The sequence below is a fragment of the Mya arenaria genome, chromosome 16 (genome assembly GCF_026914265.1).
Source record: "Mya arenaria isolate MELC-2E11 chromosome 16, ASM2691426v1".
Taxonomy (NCBI): Eukaryota; Metazoa; Mollusca; class Bivalvia; order Myida; family Myidae; genus Mya; species Mya arenaria.
Window position 1 is genome coordinate 39,138,513 of NC_069137.1, and position 22,549 is coordinate 39,161,061.

At 34.5% G+C, this 22,549-nt stretch overlaps 1 protein-coding gene across 6 annotated transcripts in view; it reads right to left on the bottom strand.

Annotated features, from left to right (window-relative positions):
- The window catches only part of LOC128222035 (coronin-2B-like), a 51,542-nt gene extending 34,319 nt beyond the window's left edge, over positions 1-17,223 (bottom strand). For 5 of the 6 annotated variants that reach the window (XM_052930788.1, XM_052930787.1, XM_052930786.1 and 2 more), the window contains exons 1-4: positions 17,169-17,223; positions 15,820-15,860; positions 1,694-1,888; positions 80-196 (exon numbers count right to left, since the gene is read on the bottom strand). In XM_052930788.1, the coding sequence (XP_052786748.1) occupies positions 80-196; positions 1,694-1,888; positions 15,820-15,834 (327 nt within the window). In that variant the 5' untranslated portion in view covers positions 15,835-15,860; positions 17,169-17,223. The remainder of the gene's footprint in view (positions 1-79; positions 197-1,693; positions 1,889-15,819; positions 15,861-17,168) is intronic. The other variant, XM_052930784.1, reaches the window with a different exon arrangement.
- Between the last annotated feature and the right edge of the window lie 5,326 nt (positions 17,224-22,549).

A 22,549-nucleotide genomic window follows, 5' to 3' on the forward strand; every position in this document is an offset into this window, starting at 1 on the left:
AACACTGCCCCGACGACACCTTAACAGAAAAAAACACCAATGGCATTTCTATGAGAATACTTGAAAAATATCAACTTACAGTGTTATCCTCGGATCCTGATGCAATGATATTGTCCCTGAACGGGCTCCACTTAATGTCAAGGACATTCCCAGCATGGCCGCAAACCTTCGGGGCATTTATGTCCACACGACCAGTCTGAAAATACAGCTATCTTGTCAATAAACAAAATTTGAAATTTAGTTTAGTAAAGCCACTACTTATGAATTTTAAATTTCATCATGATGGCTAACGATATAGTGAATTTTACGGTAAAATATACAGATATTCTCCCCTAAATATGATTAAAATGATTGCCGGCATACTGAATATCCTATTGACTTATAAAATTGACACAAGTAGGGTAGGAAGCAGTGTGCGAAATAAATTGTTGCCCGAACCCTCGAGGCGACGAAAAAGAACCAGGCTACAAAAAAAATCTTTAAGATAGCTCGATTGGCGATGAAATCATCGGGCTTGATGATTAAAAAATTGTCGAGTCAATGTTTACCGACACGGTTTACCGACTTTCGGATAATTTCTCATCCATATCAGTGATCGATATGGATAATTTCTAAAGCAGTGATCTCCCTTGTAAAGCAATTCTAAGAGCTTGCAAATAGCTCTTTTGACGGAAATTATACTTCAGACTGACAATTCTCTTTCTGATGCAGGAAGATTTTGATACGGGGAGATACTGAAGCTTTGTTGTTGTCAACTCAGGTTATTATGAAAACACAGCATAATACATAAGTTTACAATGTTTTTACAAGCAATTCTTTGTATTTATAATACAGTCCACTGCACTCGTAACTGCAACCTAATTCCTTGGTAACGATGAGGGCTTTATATCTGCCAATTTTCACAGAGTTGCTGGATTCTGCGAAGGTTTAAATAAACATCGGTGATTGCCAATATAAATTGTTTAGATTTATTGATCACATAGCAGAACTCCACATCTGACGATATGCATTGCTTCTGTGCATATTACAGAATGAGTTTTAAAATGCACTAAAACTAACTGATAATGAAAAGTAATATGCCAATAAAAAAAACTTCTGGTTCGGGCTACCTGACCACTACCTAACATAAAGGAGCCGAACCTACTATTTTTATAGTCGTAAATAATTTTTATAATACTAAAAAGAATAAGATAAAAAATCGTGTGTTTTAATATGTAGTTTTGAAGCTTTATATACTGAAGACTTTTACACCATTCCTCAACGTTGACAATAATGTTCTAAACATAAAACATAATGAACTAGGGACCCCAAAAGCAATCCCATGAAAGGCATCCATACACTCTTCCTATAGACCAAGTTTGGTCAAGATATATCAACCCTTACTGAAATTATTCAGTTTCATAGGTGAGTTTAACGCTGCCCGGCCACCCGCCGAACAACGACGTTCGTCATTCTAATAATCAGTACTTCAACATGTGAAAACCTGTTTAATAAATTGAAATAAAAAATTAAAAATCCTTCCTATCCTACCTTCTTTTGGACAAGATCAGTAATCGTAACCACACATCTTCTTCTTTGGCCTTTGTAGAAACAATGACCACAGTATTCGCCCTTCATGACCCCTTAACCCTTTAACCCTTTTTTGACACAGTCCTACCAGTACGCTATTTATAGCATTTCTAGTTGCACTCACCCTGTTAACAGGCAAGACCACAAAAGAGCCACCTCCTGAAGATTCTGTAACAACTGCGAGGAATTTGGGGTTCACCGCACAAAAGTTACTGTCATGGGCATTCCTCGTTAGCCGAATATTCTCAAAACATTTATCTTTCCTTGGTGAGACGCCATAAACATGGCGAAACTTTGAAGATCGTATTCGAAATGCCATCTGAAAAGGAAAACGTCCTTGAGTTATTCATATGTACATTTTACCAACTGTAGGCTAAAACATTCCAACCAATGAAAATGGTCTTACAGCTTGAAAAGGCATGTTCTAAAAATAATGCTTGCATAAGGCAAAAATCTAGTAGATACATTTGCAATTCTGATCATATATTTCACTTATTGAAAGCAGAACTTAGAAATATGAAAATATTTCATTTTCACAGATTTTAACTTTTAGCCATTTAGAAAAAAAATGAATCGCCGCAATTTCTTATAGAGAATGAAAACTGCAATATTTATTTTTCCTCTTCATTTAACATCATACTGTTTTTGAACCTCACAAAGTACTTTACTTAAATCACTAATTATTTAGTGTTCACAATTATATTTTGTCCAATGGAATTGTAACGTAGTATTTTCCATATCTGTCATTGTTTTGTTTTTTTATTTGGTAAATCAATAGTCATGCAGCATCAATGAGTGATTTTAAACAGTAGAATCAGTAGATTTCAACAGAAGCAGGGCCAGTAGACAAAATATAATCTCAAACACTAAGCTGGTTTAAGAGTTATATAAGTATGTAATTACCCAAATCAAATGATTAAGCAACTGTGTCAGATCAACTTGGGTAAATACAGACAAGTACTAAAAAAACTTTATATAAGATCCTGCACTATAATTTATAGCAATTAATATTTGAATTATGAACAGCACTTCAAACAAAAGATGCAAATACTTTCCTTTTTTAACACAATACCATTTATAATTCCCTGTAAATTAAAGCGTAAAACATCACTTAACTTATCACTATCTATTCTCAATTGATCTTAAGAATTCTTCCACCATTGACAAACATTACAAAGCATACATTAAACATAAACGTAAAATGAAAATGTACAAGAATGCACTGTAAAGAAATTGCTATAAAAATCGCAATTTAATCAATAATTTCTCAACAAGGATGTTCTGTATGCACATTTATGAATTTACACTTTTAACTGTCAAATTATGGGAGTCACCCAACTGCAAAATTATATACGACTATTAAACATCTGATCAAATGTTCAACAAAATCGACTTAACAATTCAACTTGAAAAGAAACATTCATACAACATTTACAAAAACAAACGCTACTGTTTACCTGTTTATATAAAAGTCGCAATTTATATCCTTCAAAGAAAACTACGGTGTTAAAATTTTTAAGTTTAACATCTTAACCTGTCAGAGAAGTTTGATAAAACAAAAAGATTTCATTTTAAACATCACCAAATTTACACATAATTGAAGTCCTGTATATCTTGGGTAAATATTTGTAATGACAGGTTAAAGATAGGGTTTCCATTGCTTATAAGGTAGCCTGAATAGTTAGCCTAATGTACTGTACTTGTCCACATAGCAGAGGGCATGTTTAAGGGGTCTTTTCTTTGAAGGCATAATTTCTCAGGGTTTTCCTTAACTTTGGGCTGAACGTTTTTCAATGATATTTAAGATTGCGGAAAGTTTGCGAACAACACTTATCTGCAACCTTAATTTCCATGCAAGCGCACACGCTCGCATACACAACCATAATATCTAGGAAATGCGATCATGTTTAGATTGCAATAAGCTGGTGCAAACTTGTGGCAGATTTGTGACAACCATGCCGCAAACTAGCATTTTGGTTTGGGAATAAAAAACGTTACAAATTGTACCATCAAGTTTTCTTATCTTGCGATAATATTATTTTTAAGTGTTTAGTCATGAGTGCAAAATAAGTTGATTCAAAGAATAAACAAGAGCATCACAGGATGATACACTATGTCTGTTGTATTTCAGTTGAGAAAAGGGCATTATAAATTAACTCAACAATTATACAAGCCAGAGTTATGGGTCTTGCTGTACATGTATGTGCGTATTGTCTCAGGCAACATCAGCATTGTACAAAGTTTTGTTTGAATATCTTGAACGGTTTTTGACTATTATGTCCAAGGTTAATTAGTTTTTGCATGCCGACCAAGCCAACAAACAAGAGGGCCATGATGGCCCTGTATCGCTCACCTGTAGCTTTGCTAAATAAAGTGAACATTCTGACCTATTATCATAAAGATCCAATGAAAAGTATGGCCCCTAGAGGCCACTCTTTTATTTGTCCCACTGACCTAGTTTTTTACCCCACATGACCCTATCAGTAGGCAATGCTTCAAACCAAATATTTAAGACCTAGTCCTTGTGGCTTCAGACAAGAAAATTTTAAAGTTTTTTCCTATATAAGCCTATGTAAAACTTGTGACACCCAGGGTGAGGCCTCTTTTCACCACAGGTGCACAAATTGAACAATCTTGGTAGAGGTCCATTAGGTGATGCTACATATCAAATATCAAAGCTCTAGGCCTTGTGGTTTTGGAGGAGAATTTTTTTTAAGTTTTTCTTATCGGTTACCATGGCAACCAGAGTTTCGCATGGAATCCATGTCTTTGAACAACTTTGGTAGAGCTTCATGCAAGGAACATCCCTGCCAAGTTTCATCATGATTGGCCAAGGGGTTAAGGAGATTTTGTTCGAAGCAAAATGTTGACGAACGACGTACATCAAGCGGTCACAAAAGCTCATTATGTCACTGCGTGACAGGTGAGCTAACCATAGGGCCATGGTGGCCCTGTATCGCTTACCTGCCATCGATCCATACTATTGGGACTTTCAGGATTGCAATGCATCAATATTTTGAGTTACTGGTTCTTCCTTAATTGTTAGTAATTAATGGATGCCACCAGGCGACAAGTTTACTTTGTTGTTAACAATCATGAATGAATGGAAGTTGTCATAGTATATTAATGAGCAAACAAAATACAAACAACATCTTCAAAGGGTTTTATTAATGTGTTTATTAAACATTTACTTGTGCCAAATTTTCTATAAAAACAAACATCTTCAAAATCAACAGAATGCATCAAAAAGTTGTGGGAACAAACCTTGAAAAGTATGATGGAAAAGATGGGTTCAAGGGAATGATATGAAGAAATGTTTTGTTGAATAGGGATTGGTATTAGCTGCAAATACTGAGGGCATTAACAGTTCTAACACTGGACTTTTAACGTCAAGGTAACATGAAGGTGATGGTCACAATTGTAAGTGAATGGGAACTACATCAATAATGACAATGATAACATCAATGCAGACACAATGTAGTTGGTGACAACATTTTTACTTTTTCCAGGAAACAACTGAGCTCTAAGTTCGTTGGTTTTTGAATGTTTTAAATGTGTCAGTAATAGTATTCTTGTGCCAAGGTAACTATGACAGACAGATAGGCTAACAAAAATGTACAAATATGTACACTATTATTTGTGTAGACTGCACATACTGTTGAGTACAAATGTGAAACGTTCAATAGTAGTCAGCCAATTGCAAATGAGAACATGAAATTATATTGAATAGTAGCACATTGGTGACATATTTTTAAGATTTTTGCAAACAAGAGGCACATCAGTGCCTGTGCTGCACTGGCCTACAGGCTCAAGCAAAGGCCACCTAACAAACATTTTCGCCAAGTTAAATAGAAATACAATCATCGGTTTCTGAAGAAAAGTCATTTAAAGATTTTTCTATTTTTAGCTCTGATGGCCATGTTGTGCAGCGGACCAGAACGGTTTGGGCAATTTGAGTTAACAAGGACCACCAAAGGAACATTTCTGTCAAGTTTACTGAGATAAGATTATTGGTTTTTGATGAAGTTGTTTAAAGGTTTTTCCATTTTTTAGTCTTGGCGGCCATGTTGTGCAGCGGAATGGACCCATTTGATAGATTTTGGTTAAGGACCACCCAAGGAACATTTATGTTAAGTCTAATCAAAATCTGATCATCGATTTCTGAAAAGATGTCGTTTAAAACTTTTTCTATTTTTAGCTGCGCCGCCATGTTATGCAGTGGACCAGAAACATTTAGGCAATTTCGGTCAAGGACCACCCCAGCAACATTTCTGTCAAGTTTTTGTTAAAATCTGCCTATCTGTTTCAGAAATGTCGTTTAAAGATTTTGCTATTTTACTTCTGGCCGCCATGTTGTGCAGCGGACTGGAACCATTTGGGGAATTTTGGTTAAGAACTGCCCAAGGAACATTTCTGTCAAGTTTCATCAAAATCTGATCATTGGTTTATGAGGAGAAGTCATTTAAGGTTTTTCTATTTTTAGTTCTGGCGGCTATGTTGTGCAGCCTACTGGAACCATTCGGGCAATTTTGGTATAGGACCATTCAAGGAACATTTCTGCCAAGTTTCATAAAAATATGATCATCGGTTTCTGACCAGAAGTCGTTAAAGGGTTTCTATTTTTAGTTTTGGCAGGCATGTTGTACAGCTGACCAGAACCATTTGAGCAATTTTGGTCAGGGACCACCCAAGGAACATTTCTGCAAAGTTTCATCAAAATCTGATAATCGGTTTCTGAAAACAAGTCGTTTAAAGATTTTTCTATTTCTGGCAGCCATGTTGTGCAGTGGACTGGAACCATATGGGCAATTTGAGTTAAGGATTACTAAATGAACATTTCTGTCAGGTTTCATCAAAATATGATCATTGGTTTCTGACGAGAAGTCAAAAAAGGGTTTTTCTATTTTTAGCTCTGGCGGCCATGTTGTGCAGCCAACCGGAGCCATTTGAGCAATTTTGGTCAAGGACCACCCAAGGAACACTTGTCAAAGTGTCATCAAAATCTGATCATTGGTTTCTCAGGAGAAGTCGTTTAAAGGCTTTTTCATCTTTCAGCTCTGGCAGCTATGTTGTGCAGCGGACCACCTAAGGAACATTTCTGTGAAGGTTTGTCAAAATCTGCTTATTGGTTTCAGAGGATATGTTGTTTAAAGTAAAAGTTTCTAAGGAGATTCTATGACAATTGGTTCTAGAGGTACTGAGAAGAAACTGAATTGACATTTTCAAGACAAAGGACCTTTAATCTACTAATAGTCAGGGGATGGTCATGTATTTTGTATTCAATCATCTTAGGCAGTTACAAGCCATTGGGATGAAGGCTTTTTATGTTATTGACATTGAAGGCTTTTTATGTTATTGACATGAAACAGATTTAACTTTAAATCCTTAATGTTCAAGTTAGGAACCAGAGTGATGCACATGACACATTATGATACATTGAATCAACGTCATGTCATGCTTGAAAAGCCTAAAGACAAATCACAAAGTTACAGCAAATTTTGCTTATAAAAAAAATATGGAACAATAAATATAGTTACAGCAAACTGAAGAAGAATATGTGAACTAGTCTATTGTGTTCACAAGGTTTTTCTACTAATTGACCTAGTGACCTAGTTATTGACCGCGGATGACCCAATATCGAACTTGACCTAAATTTTATAGAGATAATCATTCTGACCAAGTTGCATTGAGATTAGGCTAAAATTGTGACCTCTAATGTGTTCACAAGGTATTTCTACTAATTGACCTACTGACCTAGTTTTTGACCCCAGATGACCCAATATCGAACTTGACCTAGATTTCATAGAGATGATCAGTCTGACCAAGTTTCATAAAGATTAGGTCAAAATTGTGACCTCTGTTGTGTTCACAAGGTTTTTCTAATAATTGACCTAGTGACCTAGTTATTGACTGCGGATGACCCAATATCGAACTTGACCTAGATTTTATAGAGATGATTATTCTAACCAACTTGCATTGAGATTAGGCTAAAATTGTGACCTCTATTGTGTTCACAAGGTTTTTGTACTAATTGACCTAGTGACCTAGTTGTTGACCGCGGATGACCCAATATCGAACTTGACCTACATTTTATAGAGATGATCATTCTGACCAAGTTGCATTGAGATTAGGCTAAAATTGTGACCTCTATTGTGTTCACAAGGTTTTTCTACTAATTGACCTAGTGACCTAATTATTGACCGCGGATGACCCAATATCGAACTTGACCTAGATTTTATAGAGATGACCATTCTGACCAAGTTGCATTGAGATTAGGCTAAAATTGTGACCTCTATTGTGTTCACAAGGTTTTTCTACTAATTGACCTAGTGACCTAGTTTTTGACCCCAGATGACCCAATATCGAACTTGACCTAGATTTTATAGAGATAATCAGTCTGACCAAGTTTCATCAAGATTAGGTCAAAATTGTGACCTCTATTGTGTTCACAAGCAATTGTGAACGGACGGACGGACGGACGGACGGACGGACGACGGACGAAGAGTGATCACAAAAGCTCACCTTGTCACTACGTGACAGGTGAGCTAAAAAGATGCTTAGAGGCTTGAAGACAATACCTCAACTTCATTTACTTGTCAAAGCAGCCTAACACAACCTAGGACATCAGCAGGATGGTTCTTTTAAGACAAATATGGTAGAAGTACAATTCTAGCAGGGTGGTCTATTGTGCCAAATATGGTCGAAAGACAGTTCTAGCAGGGTTACAGGGTTTATTATGGTACAGGGCACTTCTAGAAGGGTAGGTCTAACAGGACAAATATATGGTAGAAAGACAATTCTAGCAGGACGGGTCTATTAGGACAAATGTGGTAGAAAGACCATTCCAGAAGGGTGGGTTTATTCGGCCAAATATGGTAGAAAGACAATACTAGAAGGGTGGATATATTTGGCTAAATATGGTAGAAACAATTCAAACAGGGTGGGTCGTTAAGGACATGTATGGTAAAAAGACAATTTTAACAGGGTGGGTCTAGATCTATTAGGACAAATATGGTAGAAAGACAACTGGGCCAATATTGCTTCTCAAGCCACAATAAACAATTTTTTGAACAACAAATTATTTTTCATTAAATTTCACTGAGATTTAAGTACCCAATTGAAACTTGCCAAAATTATTTAAAGGAGATGCATTTCTATTCAAATATTTTTTGTTTATATAAAAATACTACAATTTGTATGCTTGTATATTATCATATTTGCAAAGTCAACTATGACTCTCTTATTTCGTAGCCACAAATGATGCACTTGACAGAGACCACATTATAAATCTCGACTCTAGGGCCTGCACATAATATCAAGAACATTTTCATTATTATCGTGAACTAACAAACACAGCAAAACAAATTTATGCATAATATTTAATGGATCAACTCAGACTATGGGCGGGGTGCTGCAGAATAACAGCACACTGTATCAGCCTGTGATTAGATCATGCATATTTATAAATCATAATGAATTTGAAAGGAAATACAAGAATGTGTGTTTGAATGAATGTTTGAATGAAATGTTTTCAGCTTTCTAATATGTAGGGTTCATACATATATATATGTAATTACTAACATTTTAATAAAACAAAATATTTCTTTTATTAACATCAATAGGACTAATGTGTGACACTGCTGAAAAAAATGCTAATCCCAATGGGATCAGAAAGGCTACAAAAAAGGGCAGGGCATCATTATCTCCCTTCTAAAACTGGCTTGATTTAAAGCTCAAGAAAATTAAAATTGATGTTGTCACCCATAAAATTGAAGAATTTGTAGGAGTTTTTGATGTGTATTTTTTTCTGTTAATATTCCAGGGGATATGGGGGGGTAGTGGGGGGATGAATTTGGGGGATTTTTTCCCCTGCCCCCCATCGGGGAATTAAGGTATGTTTGTTAATACCCTGTAACTATACATGTTCTAAACACAAAAATATATTTGACTGTGTTTCTTATTTTATATCATGACAATTTAACAAATGATATATCATGGAAAAGCTTAAACTCAGAGACATATATAAATAATATTGGAGTGACCAAATAAGGCACTTCAGCGAGTTAAGCTAGACAATTTCAGGTCAAGTGGTACCCCCAAATAACAAAGATATGAATAATATGCTATTTTCTTATCTAGACTAACCTGTTGAAATTTCAGTTAAATTTACAACTCCTTGTGAAAATAAAATGTTTAAGATGCACTCTTACACCCAAATAAGATGTACCTAAATTAATACAATTGTTTTAATAAACCGAAAAAGATGAGTAAATATTGTGTTTAATTTGAAAGAAAGGTGCAGAAAACGTGGTATTTCTTCCTTATGAGACTAAAGTTGATTACAGTAAATCTTTTAGCACTCACCAGTAATTTAATATTTGTGCGTTTTCAACTATTAAATGCACGGTTGCCATCTTGTTATCAATTATAAATATGTTCAACAAATGCATTTTTAGTAAGTAATTAAAAGTTTATCAGTCAAAATTTATGTTTGTTATAATATACATGTGTATGCATTGATTTTCAATACAAGTGTCACTTTAAATATTCGGCCTTTAACACTTTTAAACAGTGTGGTCTTAATTTCTTGAGGCATCTTAAGTCTATTAAACAGAATTAATTAAGTTACGCTGAATGGTTTTTGTTTTTGTATAATTTGTGTAATAATTAAATTTCTTAAAGGGTCACTTGCTCGTGTTTTTGGACCAAAAATTATTTTTCCTGATAATGCATCTGAAAACACTCATTTTATCATTATTTTGATCTAAGGTACATCCAAATTGCACAAAAAAAATTTGAAATATATCTTTTGGTTTTACTGGGTTGCGAACTCACGCTGATTATATGTATATTAAATGATTGTCTAGAAAATATTTGGAAACCGATGCCTAGCTTAACCATTAAGCCATTACAACTTTATACAGCAGTCATGGATAGTTGAACCTTTTAACAATACATTGATAACATCACATGATAATGTTTATTATTCAACCTTGCAACATTACAATCGCTCAAAACTGTTAGTAACGCTTATGAAAATAATGTGATCTTTAAAGAGCATATTTGATCAAATACCAACATTTGCTGAAGAATTCCAGCTGTCAGTTAATATTTCTTAGCTTATAACAAGTCCAAATCATTTAATTGCCACACTTTATTTCATAATAATTGTCACAATTTACTATAAATTTGAATTTAGTAAAATCCAGATTAAGTCAGGAGTTTGGATTAATAATAAAATTTATAAGGTACTTAAGCCATTTATGCTTCAGAACTTTTGAGAAATTGGGGCCAGAATTCCCCTTCACTGACCCTTTGGTAAAATACCATAGTGTTAATGTTTTGCAGCTGAATATCTGCTGTCGTTTGAATTTGATGTTTTCTTTGATTTTTCTTAAAGTAACACTCTTATTTAAAATCAGTACATACTAATATCTAACAAACATATATTTTGAGTGATAAACCTTTAACTTCTTACTTAATAATGCATTTATAGAAAATATCAAATATACTGATTACACGCTGAAAACACACAAATATTAAATGACTGGTGAGTGCTAAAAGATTTACAGTGATCAACTATCGTCTCATAAGGTAGAAATACCGTGTTTGCTGCACCTTTCATTCAAATTATAAACACAGTATCCTTCATAAGAACCAGTGTTTTCGATATTTATTCCTCCTTTTGGGTAAATTAAAACAAAAGTTTTAATCGTGGTTAATCTTAATTGGGATTAAGAGTACATCTTTAAATAAATGCCTGCATCATCACAGTGCTTCATTTTTAACTATAACAAGACTGCTGACAAAAAATTAGATTTCAAGAGGATTTTTATATTTAATTTTAAAATATGATCTTTTATGCATTTTTCTTAAACCATTAGAAACAGTGTTCGAAATTCGCGGTAGCCCGATAGCCCGAGGCTACCAAATTTTAGCTGGGGCTACCGATTTTCCACAGAAACTAGCCCGACCGGGCTACCGTTTTTTCCTTGTGATTTAAAAAAAAACCTGCCAATTAAACGTGTTACGCATCGTGTTTTTTATACGCAAAGCCTTATTATTCAAGAATGCGTCCTTCAAGGCGACTGGAGTGACAACGGCGTAGTCGGATTCGCCGAAATTTACGATGATAAAAAAGCTAATTGCTCTGCTATTCAGGGCTCAAGCCATGTGCTCAATGTTTCGGTGAATCCGACTACGTGGTTGTCGGGCTAGTTTCTGTGGAAAATCGGTAGCCCCAGCTGAAATTTGGTAGCCTCTGGCTATCGGGCTACCGCGAATTTCGAACACTGTATAGCAGCAGTCAAACTCTATGACGTCATTTAAACTCCACCCATTATGTAAATTAACGGATAAAGTCGGCAGTTTTTGACAACAACGATGGCTATGAAAATCAACAATGCTAAAATAGCAATATCAACATTGATGTTTTGTTTATTTCATTTAAATATATTTTATTTATTAGCTAAAAGAAAGATATTTTAGTTTTTAATGCGAACAGAACATAATCATTCTACAAAAGTTGTCTGAAATGCGGAGGAAACAGGTGCCCGCTTACTTCCTGACAAATTTAATCAAAGTGAAAGGAGAACTGTCGGATATACTTAACTCGTTGTCTGAATAGCTTTGCCATTAATTTTTAAAGAACAATTATAGGAATAATGGCAATATGAACATCCATATATTTTTGTTGTTACTTCTGAAACTTGAAAGTGAAACTGAAAGTTGAAAAGAAAAAAATGTCATTGCACAATCGCTGGTGCATATCAGATTTGACAAGGATGCATTGGATAACAGAACTTACAGAACATGCATAACTCTTTCCATTAAATAAATGATATGTTCAGAAAATATATTTCTCTTTTTTCTCGTAATACCTTTTTGAAAACTTTATTAGTTACTGAACTTTTGATGACTACACTAATATAAGTATGACTATAATTTATTATTGACACATTGTTCAGATTTGGAAGCATTTATTGAAACTGTATGAGCGTGCTAGATTAGATGATCGGACTCGTTGCGGAATCGTAATTAAACTTCCAAAACTTATTCCGAACGACTGAAATTTTTAAGTGTTTAAGTTTGGGCTAGTGAAATTGGTTTCGGGCTAGTAAAATTTCCTATCTGGTAGCCCGAATGGGCTAGTGGATTCAAAGCTGAATTTCGTACACTGTAGAAACATTAATTTTCGAAAATCTACAATCTGATTTTTTGCCAGCAATCTTATATCATTGGTTTGCAGATATTTATGCAAAAATTTGCTCTTTCCAAGACAAACATAAAAAAGTTGTAAAAATGGTATCTGTGAGAGTCCAGCTTTAATAGAATAGAAAAAAGGATAATAATTTTCAAAAATCAATTGATTGGCAGGTTCATTCATATAAATTGACTTGATGATCAACCTATTTTTCATCAGTGATTGTACATAAGTACAGAAAAAAAATTGTATCTCAATTAATTAAAAATATTTTTATAAAATTTTTATAGAGTACAAAAAAATAGAAAATAATTCTTATGGATAAACAACAAAATCTCGGAACAGCTAGTCTAGAAAACTTGGAAATTCTGCAAATCTTTGGATCAATCATTCGGATCGATCGCCATAGATATTATTGGAGATGAGTCAACCTATAACTGCAGTCTATTGATCTATTTTGAGACATGAAGCAACTTCCAAACAAAACAAAGAGTGATGATTAAACAAAGAGTGATGATTAAACAAAGAGTGATGATTAAACAAAGAGTGATGATTAAACAAAGAGTGATGATTTGTAAGAGTGAAGAATCATTTGTATATAATTTGCTTGAAATTGGCTGTTCCTTAGTTTATTATTGAAAACTATGCAATTTTGACTATATTCGATTGCCAATACAATTACTATTATAAATCACAATGTGCCTGGGTACGCCTGTGTTAAAATAATCATCTACAATGTATCCTGGTGTATTATTATAAATCTTGGTATCATTAATTAGTTAATTACAAAACGATGTCGATGGTGTCAAGTTACATGTAGTTAGTAAATAACGAGAGCGCTAACTGTCACAAAATACCTCATCCTTATTAGGACACCAAGTTAAGTGATAAGTGGTTGTATGATAAGCCAAGTTTAGAGAGCAATACACTGTAAATACAGTGTTTGGCAATTCAAGTGTCATAACTGTTAACGAAACTGACTGAAAAATTATGCCAATTCTGACCAAATTTGTTGATGATTGGACTAATGCTTCTAAAGTTATTGATTGGACATGACCAATTCTCGGGCACTTATATAATTAAAGGGTGATAACACTTGGGCTGAATCAAACAAATACATGTATGGCTGGTTATCGAAAATGTCCAAGATATTTAACAATACCAATACACATTAAATTTTAGCAAATTTAGTGATGATTGGATGATTGAAGGCTTCTAAACTTATTTAGAGGACAAAACAAATTTTAGGTAATTCCTATAATCAAAGGGCAATAACTCTCTAGTGGCAATGGCGATATGGCTGATTATCGAAATTGTCCAAGATATAATGCTAGTAAAATTCTTAAAAAATTTGGGTTTGATTTGGAAAAGGCTTCTTAAGAAATAAGTTTTATTGTATGTAATATTATTAGTCATGTACATATACAGTAAAACATTTTGATAAACCGACATAAAAGTCATCAATGTCACATTTCCTCTCCTTCCAGTATTACAAGTTTGTTTAAAATCTTGAAGTTTTATCTTTTCAGTTACGTTTGAAAGGTTATGACATTTTTAAAACAAACTAAGAATCAAGTAGAGTTTCACTAGTCACAAGTCACTTGAAATGCTGAATAGAGTGAGGAAGTTTTTTTGCATGTATACTGATGTGTCAGCATTCCATTGTGATCAAAGGAGATCAAGTAGTTTAATGCGAAAAAAGAAAAACATGTAGTTACATTTGTAATTCAGTCGTAAACAATGTATTTTAAACATATCAGTCTTTATATGACATATATTTTCGAAAAAATATTTAATAAAATAAACAATTACCATATGTTTTTAAAACCATTATGATTTTCTTCCAAAAAAAAATAAAATGTTTCAATCTTTCCAAAATTGTACAATTTCTGCCAGTGTCCATAATGGGCATGTTGGAAGTTTTAGCCAGTCCAAAAAATATTTGCCTGTCCGAACATACATAGAGTGTTGACTCATGTTTACTCATATAGCTATATCCATCAGTTTACGTCATGATTGCATATTGGAAATGGCAGACTTCTGTTGATATTTCGTGCCATCAACCAGGAGAAATTGATTAATTACAGCTAAGGCAAATAAACAACGAAAAGTTCACATATAGTTCATTTTTAGGTCTTTTTCGCTTTTAATTCATCTCAAATTTCAAAATATGCCTGTCAACTAGGCCATTTTTTACAAAAGAGCTGCGGGCCCATACAAAATTCGCCGAACATGTTTCACAGACTTGCACATTATATCATTAAGACTGATATATACTGGAAAAAAACTATCCTGACAATTGTCATACTTCATACAGAAGGCTTGAAATTAATCACTCCTGTGAAAATTTATCCTGATCAGGCCAAAATTTATGATGAAACATGATCTTTATGTACACAATAGGAACAAAAGGGCCATAACTCTGTAATCAATCTTCTGAGAATTTCCTGCTAATGGCATGCCCCAAAAGGCTTGGTATAAATCACTCCTTTAAAGATATGTATTTTTTATATCATAGTTCAATGTTAGACAATTATACTACAGGGTAATTGGTTAGAGTTTCAGCTGTAGAGTTAAATGGAGGAGTGCTTCCCCCTGTCCTACATGTATGTTGGAAACACCCTTCTGCCCTCATGGAGACCAGCATACATGAGCACCCTCCAATGACAAATCCTTTACTTTTTTTCTTCAGCAAAACATACTTATAAGCCTAAATAACAGGCCAAACACAATCATGCTAGCCATAACACAGCATTGAAAAAAAATAATTGATCCTAACATAATTTTTACACTACTTAAGATTTCACGGACTTTGAAACACTTCATGCACAGTGCTATTTAAATGCATTTCTAGCATTCTTGAAGTCATTTATATTGATAAGTATTATACTGACAATAAGCGAAAGAAACATTCGTTATTAACGAAACAAGCAGCCATGCAGGGCCCTTACTCAATTTAAATTGAGTATCATTGGGTCTCTTAAACAAAACAAGCAACAGTTAAAAAACATTGAAATCAAATCAATCAAATTCAAAAGCTGAAAAACCTCTTGTTGATTCATGGCTGAGAGATTTGTGCCTTCTGTATCTGAAACCATTTAAATAACCAATATGAACAACAAGTGAAATTAGAAAAGACTCTGAATGAACAAGCCCAGATTCAGATATCATTGCTTGGCATAAAAAATTTGAACAAGCCTTGCTATATAAAATTCAGAACTTGAGCAGGCCCGGAAGACATTTTACCAGTGCAGGGCTAGCTTGTGTTGATTTCGACCACTGAACAAGTCGGAAAAAGAATTTTTTTTTTAAATTATGCTTATGAAAAAGATTAAGGGTTTTAAGTTAAATTCAAACTTTGAACATTTAGCCCGGTATGTTTCATAATCCATATAAACAGCCACTTCAGAATTTTCAGACAATGTTTTTGTTTTGGTGACTTTACGTGCCTATAGTGCCCTTGATCTTTTCGTAGCCAAAATTGAGGCGCTAAGAATGTTTTGCAGAAAGATAAAACACCCAATAAATATCAAATAGAAAATGTCACTATCACCCAAAAACAGCGATAAAAGTTGACAGAAGCTGATCTGTATAAGTTCTTCAGGTAATTACTACATTAGTAAAAAGTAATAGCAGTCTGCAAAATAAGTCATATGCTGAATGTCTGTGATAAATAAAAACTTGTTGGGCCTCTAAAATCGTCAGACCAGCTCAGCTGGCATTTAAACAAATTTTAGCCAATACCTCAATGCTATATTTCACAAAAAATCTTTTTTGTGTCCAAAAATTTTTATACTGTACCTGAATCCTACTATATTAGAATGCATCACAATATATAGTTATGTTTTTTATCAAACAATTCAGTTCAGTGTTATTCGTGAGTCACATTCAATGGATATATTTTACATTGGTATGATTCAATGTACCCATAGAGCATGAAAGGGAATAAAAATTCAAATGCTCAAAAAATTTGTCTAACCCGCATTATTGTGGCTAGTTTTACCTCTTTACCAGAACAGGGTTTGCGAGCATACTAATAGTAATATAGAGAACTACAGTTCTATATACTAATATTTAGCACTGTCAATCGCAAATTTTAATAACAACACTGTCTGGAAAGAAAAGTGTTTTAAAATTAAGTTGCTCAACACAATGCTCAATGCCTTTACACCAATCAGAATAAGTAAACACTAGTGGTCCATAGGACCAATTGTTAGGGCGTACATACACGTAAACACCGGTTGCGTTGGATATTAGAGAACTTATCGAGTTTACTGCAGAATATTTATAAAAAAAATTATAATGCGTATGATTTGATCAACAACCACGACTAGTTAAACTATTAAATCACATGCAATCCAATGAGAACTATAAAATAATGTAACAAGATAAATACCTGTCAATATTTTCCCTATCGATTTTTGTTGATATCATTCGGAATAATATTGCCGTCGGCGTTTATCGTTAGGCTATATGCTGGTAGCACACAATAGTTTTCCAAACGCTATCGGTGCAACACATTCTTTTAGTCTGGAGTTCCTTCCCCTAACTCAATCGTTATCGGTACTGTTCGGAGAATATAAGAACGCAGGGAACGCACTCTTGGTGCTGCTCTAACGGAGCAACGCAGGGTAATCCAGCTTGATACAGCCTGCATAACTGCGCGTTCACATTTCTTAATCCGCATGACTAAATGAAGCAAACAATAAGTACGGAATCCTGAGCTTCGTTAATTTTACGTTATGATACGCTTCGTACCGTTACATTCCAAAAGGTTATGATTTTACGTGTTCGAGCCAAATAAATATGTGTATGTTGTATATTTAAACCGTCTCCGTGGCCTAGTGGATAAGCGTCCGCCTACGGAGCGGGAGGTCGTGGGTTCGATCCCTGGCCGCGTCATACCAAAAGACGTTAAAAGTTGGTACAAGTAGCTCCCTTGCCTGGCGCTTGGCATTTAAAGGGTAGTGCTTGGAAAAGTGGTGTACTCAGTACTGGTTTAACCCAGGAAAGTTGTACCCCGTGTATCGGTGCTTTACACCGAGCACGTAAAAGAACCAAGGGGTCTCTTCGAAAAAGAGCTAGGGTCTCGCACCCGGACTTCCTTGTATCCCACCACTGTCTCTTCAGCGTGCTGTCCCTTCAGCAAAAACAAAGGACCCCGTTGGAAATAAGTGCTTGCACTTTCACGGGTTATCCTTGATCGCAAGGTCTAAAGAAATACATACATACATATGACGTATGCTGGGCAACGTTTAAACCGATAAAAGACTTCGTAACATTACGGCCCAAAAAATAGTTGACGTTTTAGAGCCTCATAAATGTGTGTATCCCATATTTTAGAACATCAATCCTCGTCCTATTTTTGCCAATGGACAACATCACGGACCTATAAGTGGTTTATAGGTCCGTGACAATATGTGGTATTCAAAAGTCAGAGAGAGTTCAGCCGGCATTTTAAAAATTAATTATCAATTTTAAATTTTAAGGGCTAATGCCATGGTTATATTTTTGTTTCAAATTTCTATATCATAAATATCTTTCGAGTGTCATACAACAACTTTTGTGTTTTTACGGCAAGTTTGTGAGATGTAACGATTTCAGTGTGTGTATACCACGTGATAAATTTCATCATATATGCTACATCGGAAGGCAACATTTTGCTTAAAATAAAGACTTAAATCACTTTCTTTTACTACAGCATTTTAAATAAAACAAAGGGCAGTCTATGCCGCTTAAAGAGCCCCGCCTTCGTTTTATTACCGAAGTTTGATAAGGTGATTAGTGTCAATAAACACTTCGACAAACCTTTTCCCTAAATTACGTTTTGACAGTGCTCCGTCAGACGGCCGTACTGTGAAAAGTTTTGTCGAAGTGTTTTAAGAAACTAAACTCTCAATCAAACTCTGGTAAAAGACCGCATGCCGGGTTCCGTAAGCAGCGTAGACTGTGCTATGTTTCATTTAAAATGGGGAAGAAATATTGAAGTTATCTTTGTTTAAAGTCTTCATTCAGAGCAAAATATTGCCTTCCGACGCAGCATTTATGACGCAATTTATCACGTGGTATACACACACTGGATTTTGGCATATATTTAATTAACATTTCTACACAGTGGTTGATGCTGATAGTGATGTAACGGTCCGCTGTAGGCGGCGGATCAGTGTAACGGTCCGCTGTAGGCGGCGGATGTGCGTTCATAAAATCATTCCGTTATAAACGGAAGTACGTTAATTCATAGTACATATGTTAACTTGGTTGGTAATATGCAAATTAGCAAAGCCCGGGCTCTGCGTGTATTGAGAATTTACTGTATATAAAGACCAGCGGGCCTCTTCAGGGTTGAGCATGCTTTTCTCTGAAGGGATCTGTTGGTGTTTATCGATGCTCGTTACAGTGATATTGTCAGGAGAGTAGCCCGGCAGAGATTAAGATGGTTACATGTAGGTATAGAATGACCCAATAAAAGGAGCAACTATATACATTGATAAAGGAATCTGACACGTGTCATCATAAAATACACAGTTTTATTCAAATCGTCCAGGAAATATGTTAGTAAGGCTCGCTAACTAGCAATTTCCTGAACTCGTTGAAAAAATATACGTGCAATATATTAAGACTCGTTACAGATCCTCCACATAACAACAGACAAATCTCGCATGTTTTCCAAACGTTTAAAACCGGGGTTTGCATTATTTTGAAGGACGTGGAACAATTTAAATCGTGTGAACTGCAAATAGATACGTTATACCTAGTGACAAGAACCCTTATGTGGTCCATGCACTCTCCATATTCATAAATGCCATATCCCCCGGCGGGGGGGGGGGGAATCCCCCGGAATTCCGACCAACTTGCTTAAGGTTGACAGTGGAAAGCATCCAAAATATTATGAGTGTGAAATTCCATGAAAATCCATGGTGACTAATTCCAGTGTATTTATGTATTTATTCTTATATTGTAAATGTTGATATTGCGCAAAATTTTGCCGCGTAAAAATCCCCTGGTGTAATATCAAAATCACATGGAATTCATACCAAAATCCATTGGGAAGCCTCTCAGAAACATGGCATATGATATTTAAGATATTCAATGCTACTTCAGACTGATATTTTGTTTAAGTCTGAGCAATGCATATAATTTAAAGTCGTTATTGTTTGAATTCAGTTCAATACATGCAATCAGACAGAAATAAAAATCATGAATATCTCGGAGATAAAATATTTTCTGTTGGACTAGAACTGTGCTTACTTACGGCCTGATGCAACATGGATTCCGGTATTAAAATAACTGCTATTAACTTCAAAGAGAGTGAATTTGCTTAGGGTAAACGCGACACGTATACCTACCTTTGTATTGTTTAAATCAATTAGTTTTAAACTGAATTTAAAGAAAATGATAGATTGTCATAAACATGGAATGCTAGAAATGGGATTTCTTTCCAATCTGAAGTGCTGCCTATGAGGCTATGTACATAAAATGAAATGAATTAGTAGTGTATAACCAATATAATGATCGGATACTCCCGGTACACATTTACGCTCTTTTAATCCTCGAGGAAAATACCGTAATTATGAACAATTAATGTAAGAGGTAGTATTTATTTACACCGAGTAGTGAAATCTAAGCCAATGAAATTGTGTGTTTTCATTTCTCTATTTCTTAGCAAAACCCGTGTATACCTTCAGCGTAAATCTTACGATTGCATTACTAAGAGTTTTCTCCCCTACCGCATTAATATTCACGAAAACGTTGATTTTCACACGGTACTAATGTAGTGAAAACGAAATAGAGAATCGGGACTGCCGACGAAGTGGACTGAATAGATGTAGATGCATTTGAGATATCTAGTTTTAGAGCTAGATAGACGATGGTCAAGTGGTATACAAAGGTGTCCATCTCCATTGGTCTTAAATAATATTTTGGGTTCGTCTGGTCTCAAATATAGGGCATCGGTACTGGGCATCATTGCATTGGACACCGCTCGACAATGATTCATGCCATCTTACTGCAGTATCGAGCTAAATGAACCTTATATAAGTCATTCCAAACATGGGAATAAATAAAAGCATTGCAGGTCAATTAAATTTAGCTTATTAACAGAACACTATGAAACAGACATAAAACGGAATTGCATATATCTTAATATAACACTCAAATGCATAACAAGAAATGGATAAACAATATAAACGCAAAATGGGAAAATTGATATAGTTAACATCAATTCCTTTCATTTGAAGCCATCTTTGAGCAAAAAAGGTACACATTTCATTCTTTATCATTTTAAAGTAATACAAAAAGACTTGCTTTATAAGTATAAGCTATTTCAAGTCATAGAATTTCAATTATAAAAGCGTATGTAAACGTTTTTCGGAAAAGGGCAGGGTGCTGCAGAAAAGTGACATACTGTATCTGGCTAAGACGAACTTCAACCAAAATCCGACACAAATGTTAGAAATGGTATTTAATAAAAGTTATACTATGTTTTAACTTCTAAAAATATATGTATTTATAGGCGTTAATAGTATATGTTTTAATCAGAACTAAGGATATTAAGATTATGATAGCATTTTAGTGTACGAAGACAGAACAGTGCACATGCTGCTTTCCATGAGGACAGAGAGGTGCTACCAATGTAGGACAGGGATTCAATATGCAACTAAAGTTAATCTTAGGGTAATGCATCTTTGACTTCATTCACTCTATTGGTCAGTGACTATAAACAAGTAATCCGATTAGCTACATCGTTCTTAGATCCAATTAAGAACTATACTGAATACAAGCCTAGGGAACAGCATCCTTCCATAAGGTAAAACCCTACCTTTTACACACTTAAATTATTCAAAAATCAAATTCAGTAACATTTACGGCTCATTTTAAGCTCAGGTAAAACAACAAACTATATTTGTGGTGAAACCCCACTTAAGCATCTTCAATCATGAAAAGATTTTTACATTATTTTTTTTATATCAAAACTATCAAGAAGCAGTGTTGCGGTTATGTTAATTTTAAGATTTATTATAACCACAAAATAGTTAACTGCATTGCAAATGCAAACAAATGTTTGATTGCACCTGCACAATGTAAATTACTTTCATCATAAATATAAAATCCGTGTAAAATAAATATTTAAACGCTTTTGATTTAGTTCGACTAGAAACTAGGGAATAAGATTGTTTCATATTTGTTTCTTTTCACTTGATCATACAAATATAACTTTTCACACAAAGAATTAAGGGTGTATTTTTTTCACAGAATGTTTTGGCATAAAGAGCAGTATTTTGTATTAATTTCGCAATTACGGCTAGGTTATTTAAGCTTTTATCTTTTAAATGTAAGCACTTTGTTGAAGTCATTTGGCTCTTCTGGAAGATTTCTTCTGCCCAATGGTCACCTGTGGAAAGGTAACGTGAAGGTGAAAGAACAAATACATGTGTGATCTATTTAATAATTTATCAATGTTATGTTTTGAAAAATATCTAAACCTTGAAAGAACATTTGATTTTGACAACTCAAAAATGTAAACATAGTATTATATATTTTTATGTCCTTAATGATATGTGAATGTACATTGAAAGCAAATTAATTTCTACTATTATATGAAACCAAGGTGCGTGCTTAGTAAAAAAACGCACCCTGGGGTCATATTCCATAAACAACTTGTATCAATCTTAGATTTAAGAGTGAAATCTAAGCTGTTTGATTGCACTGTAACATAAATTGACCAATCGACTGAATGGAATCACTGAGGCATGTCTAAGGATAAGGATAAAATCTATA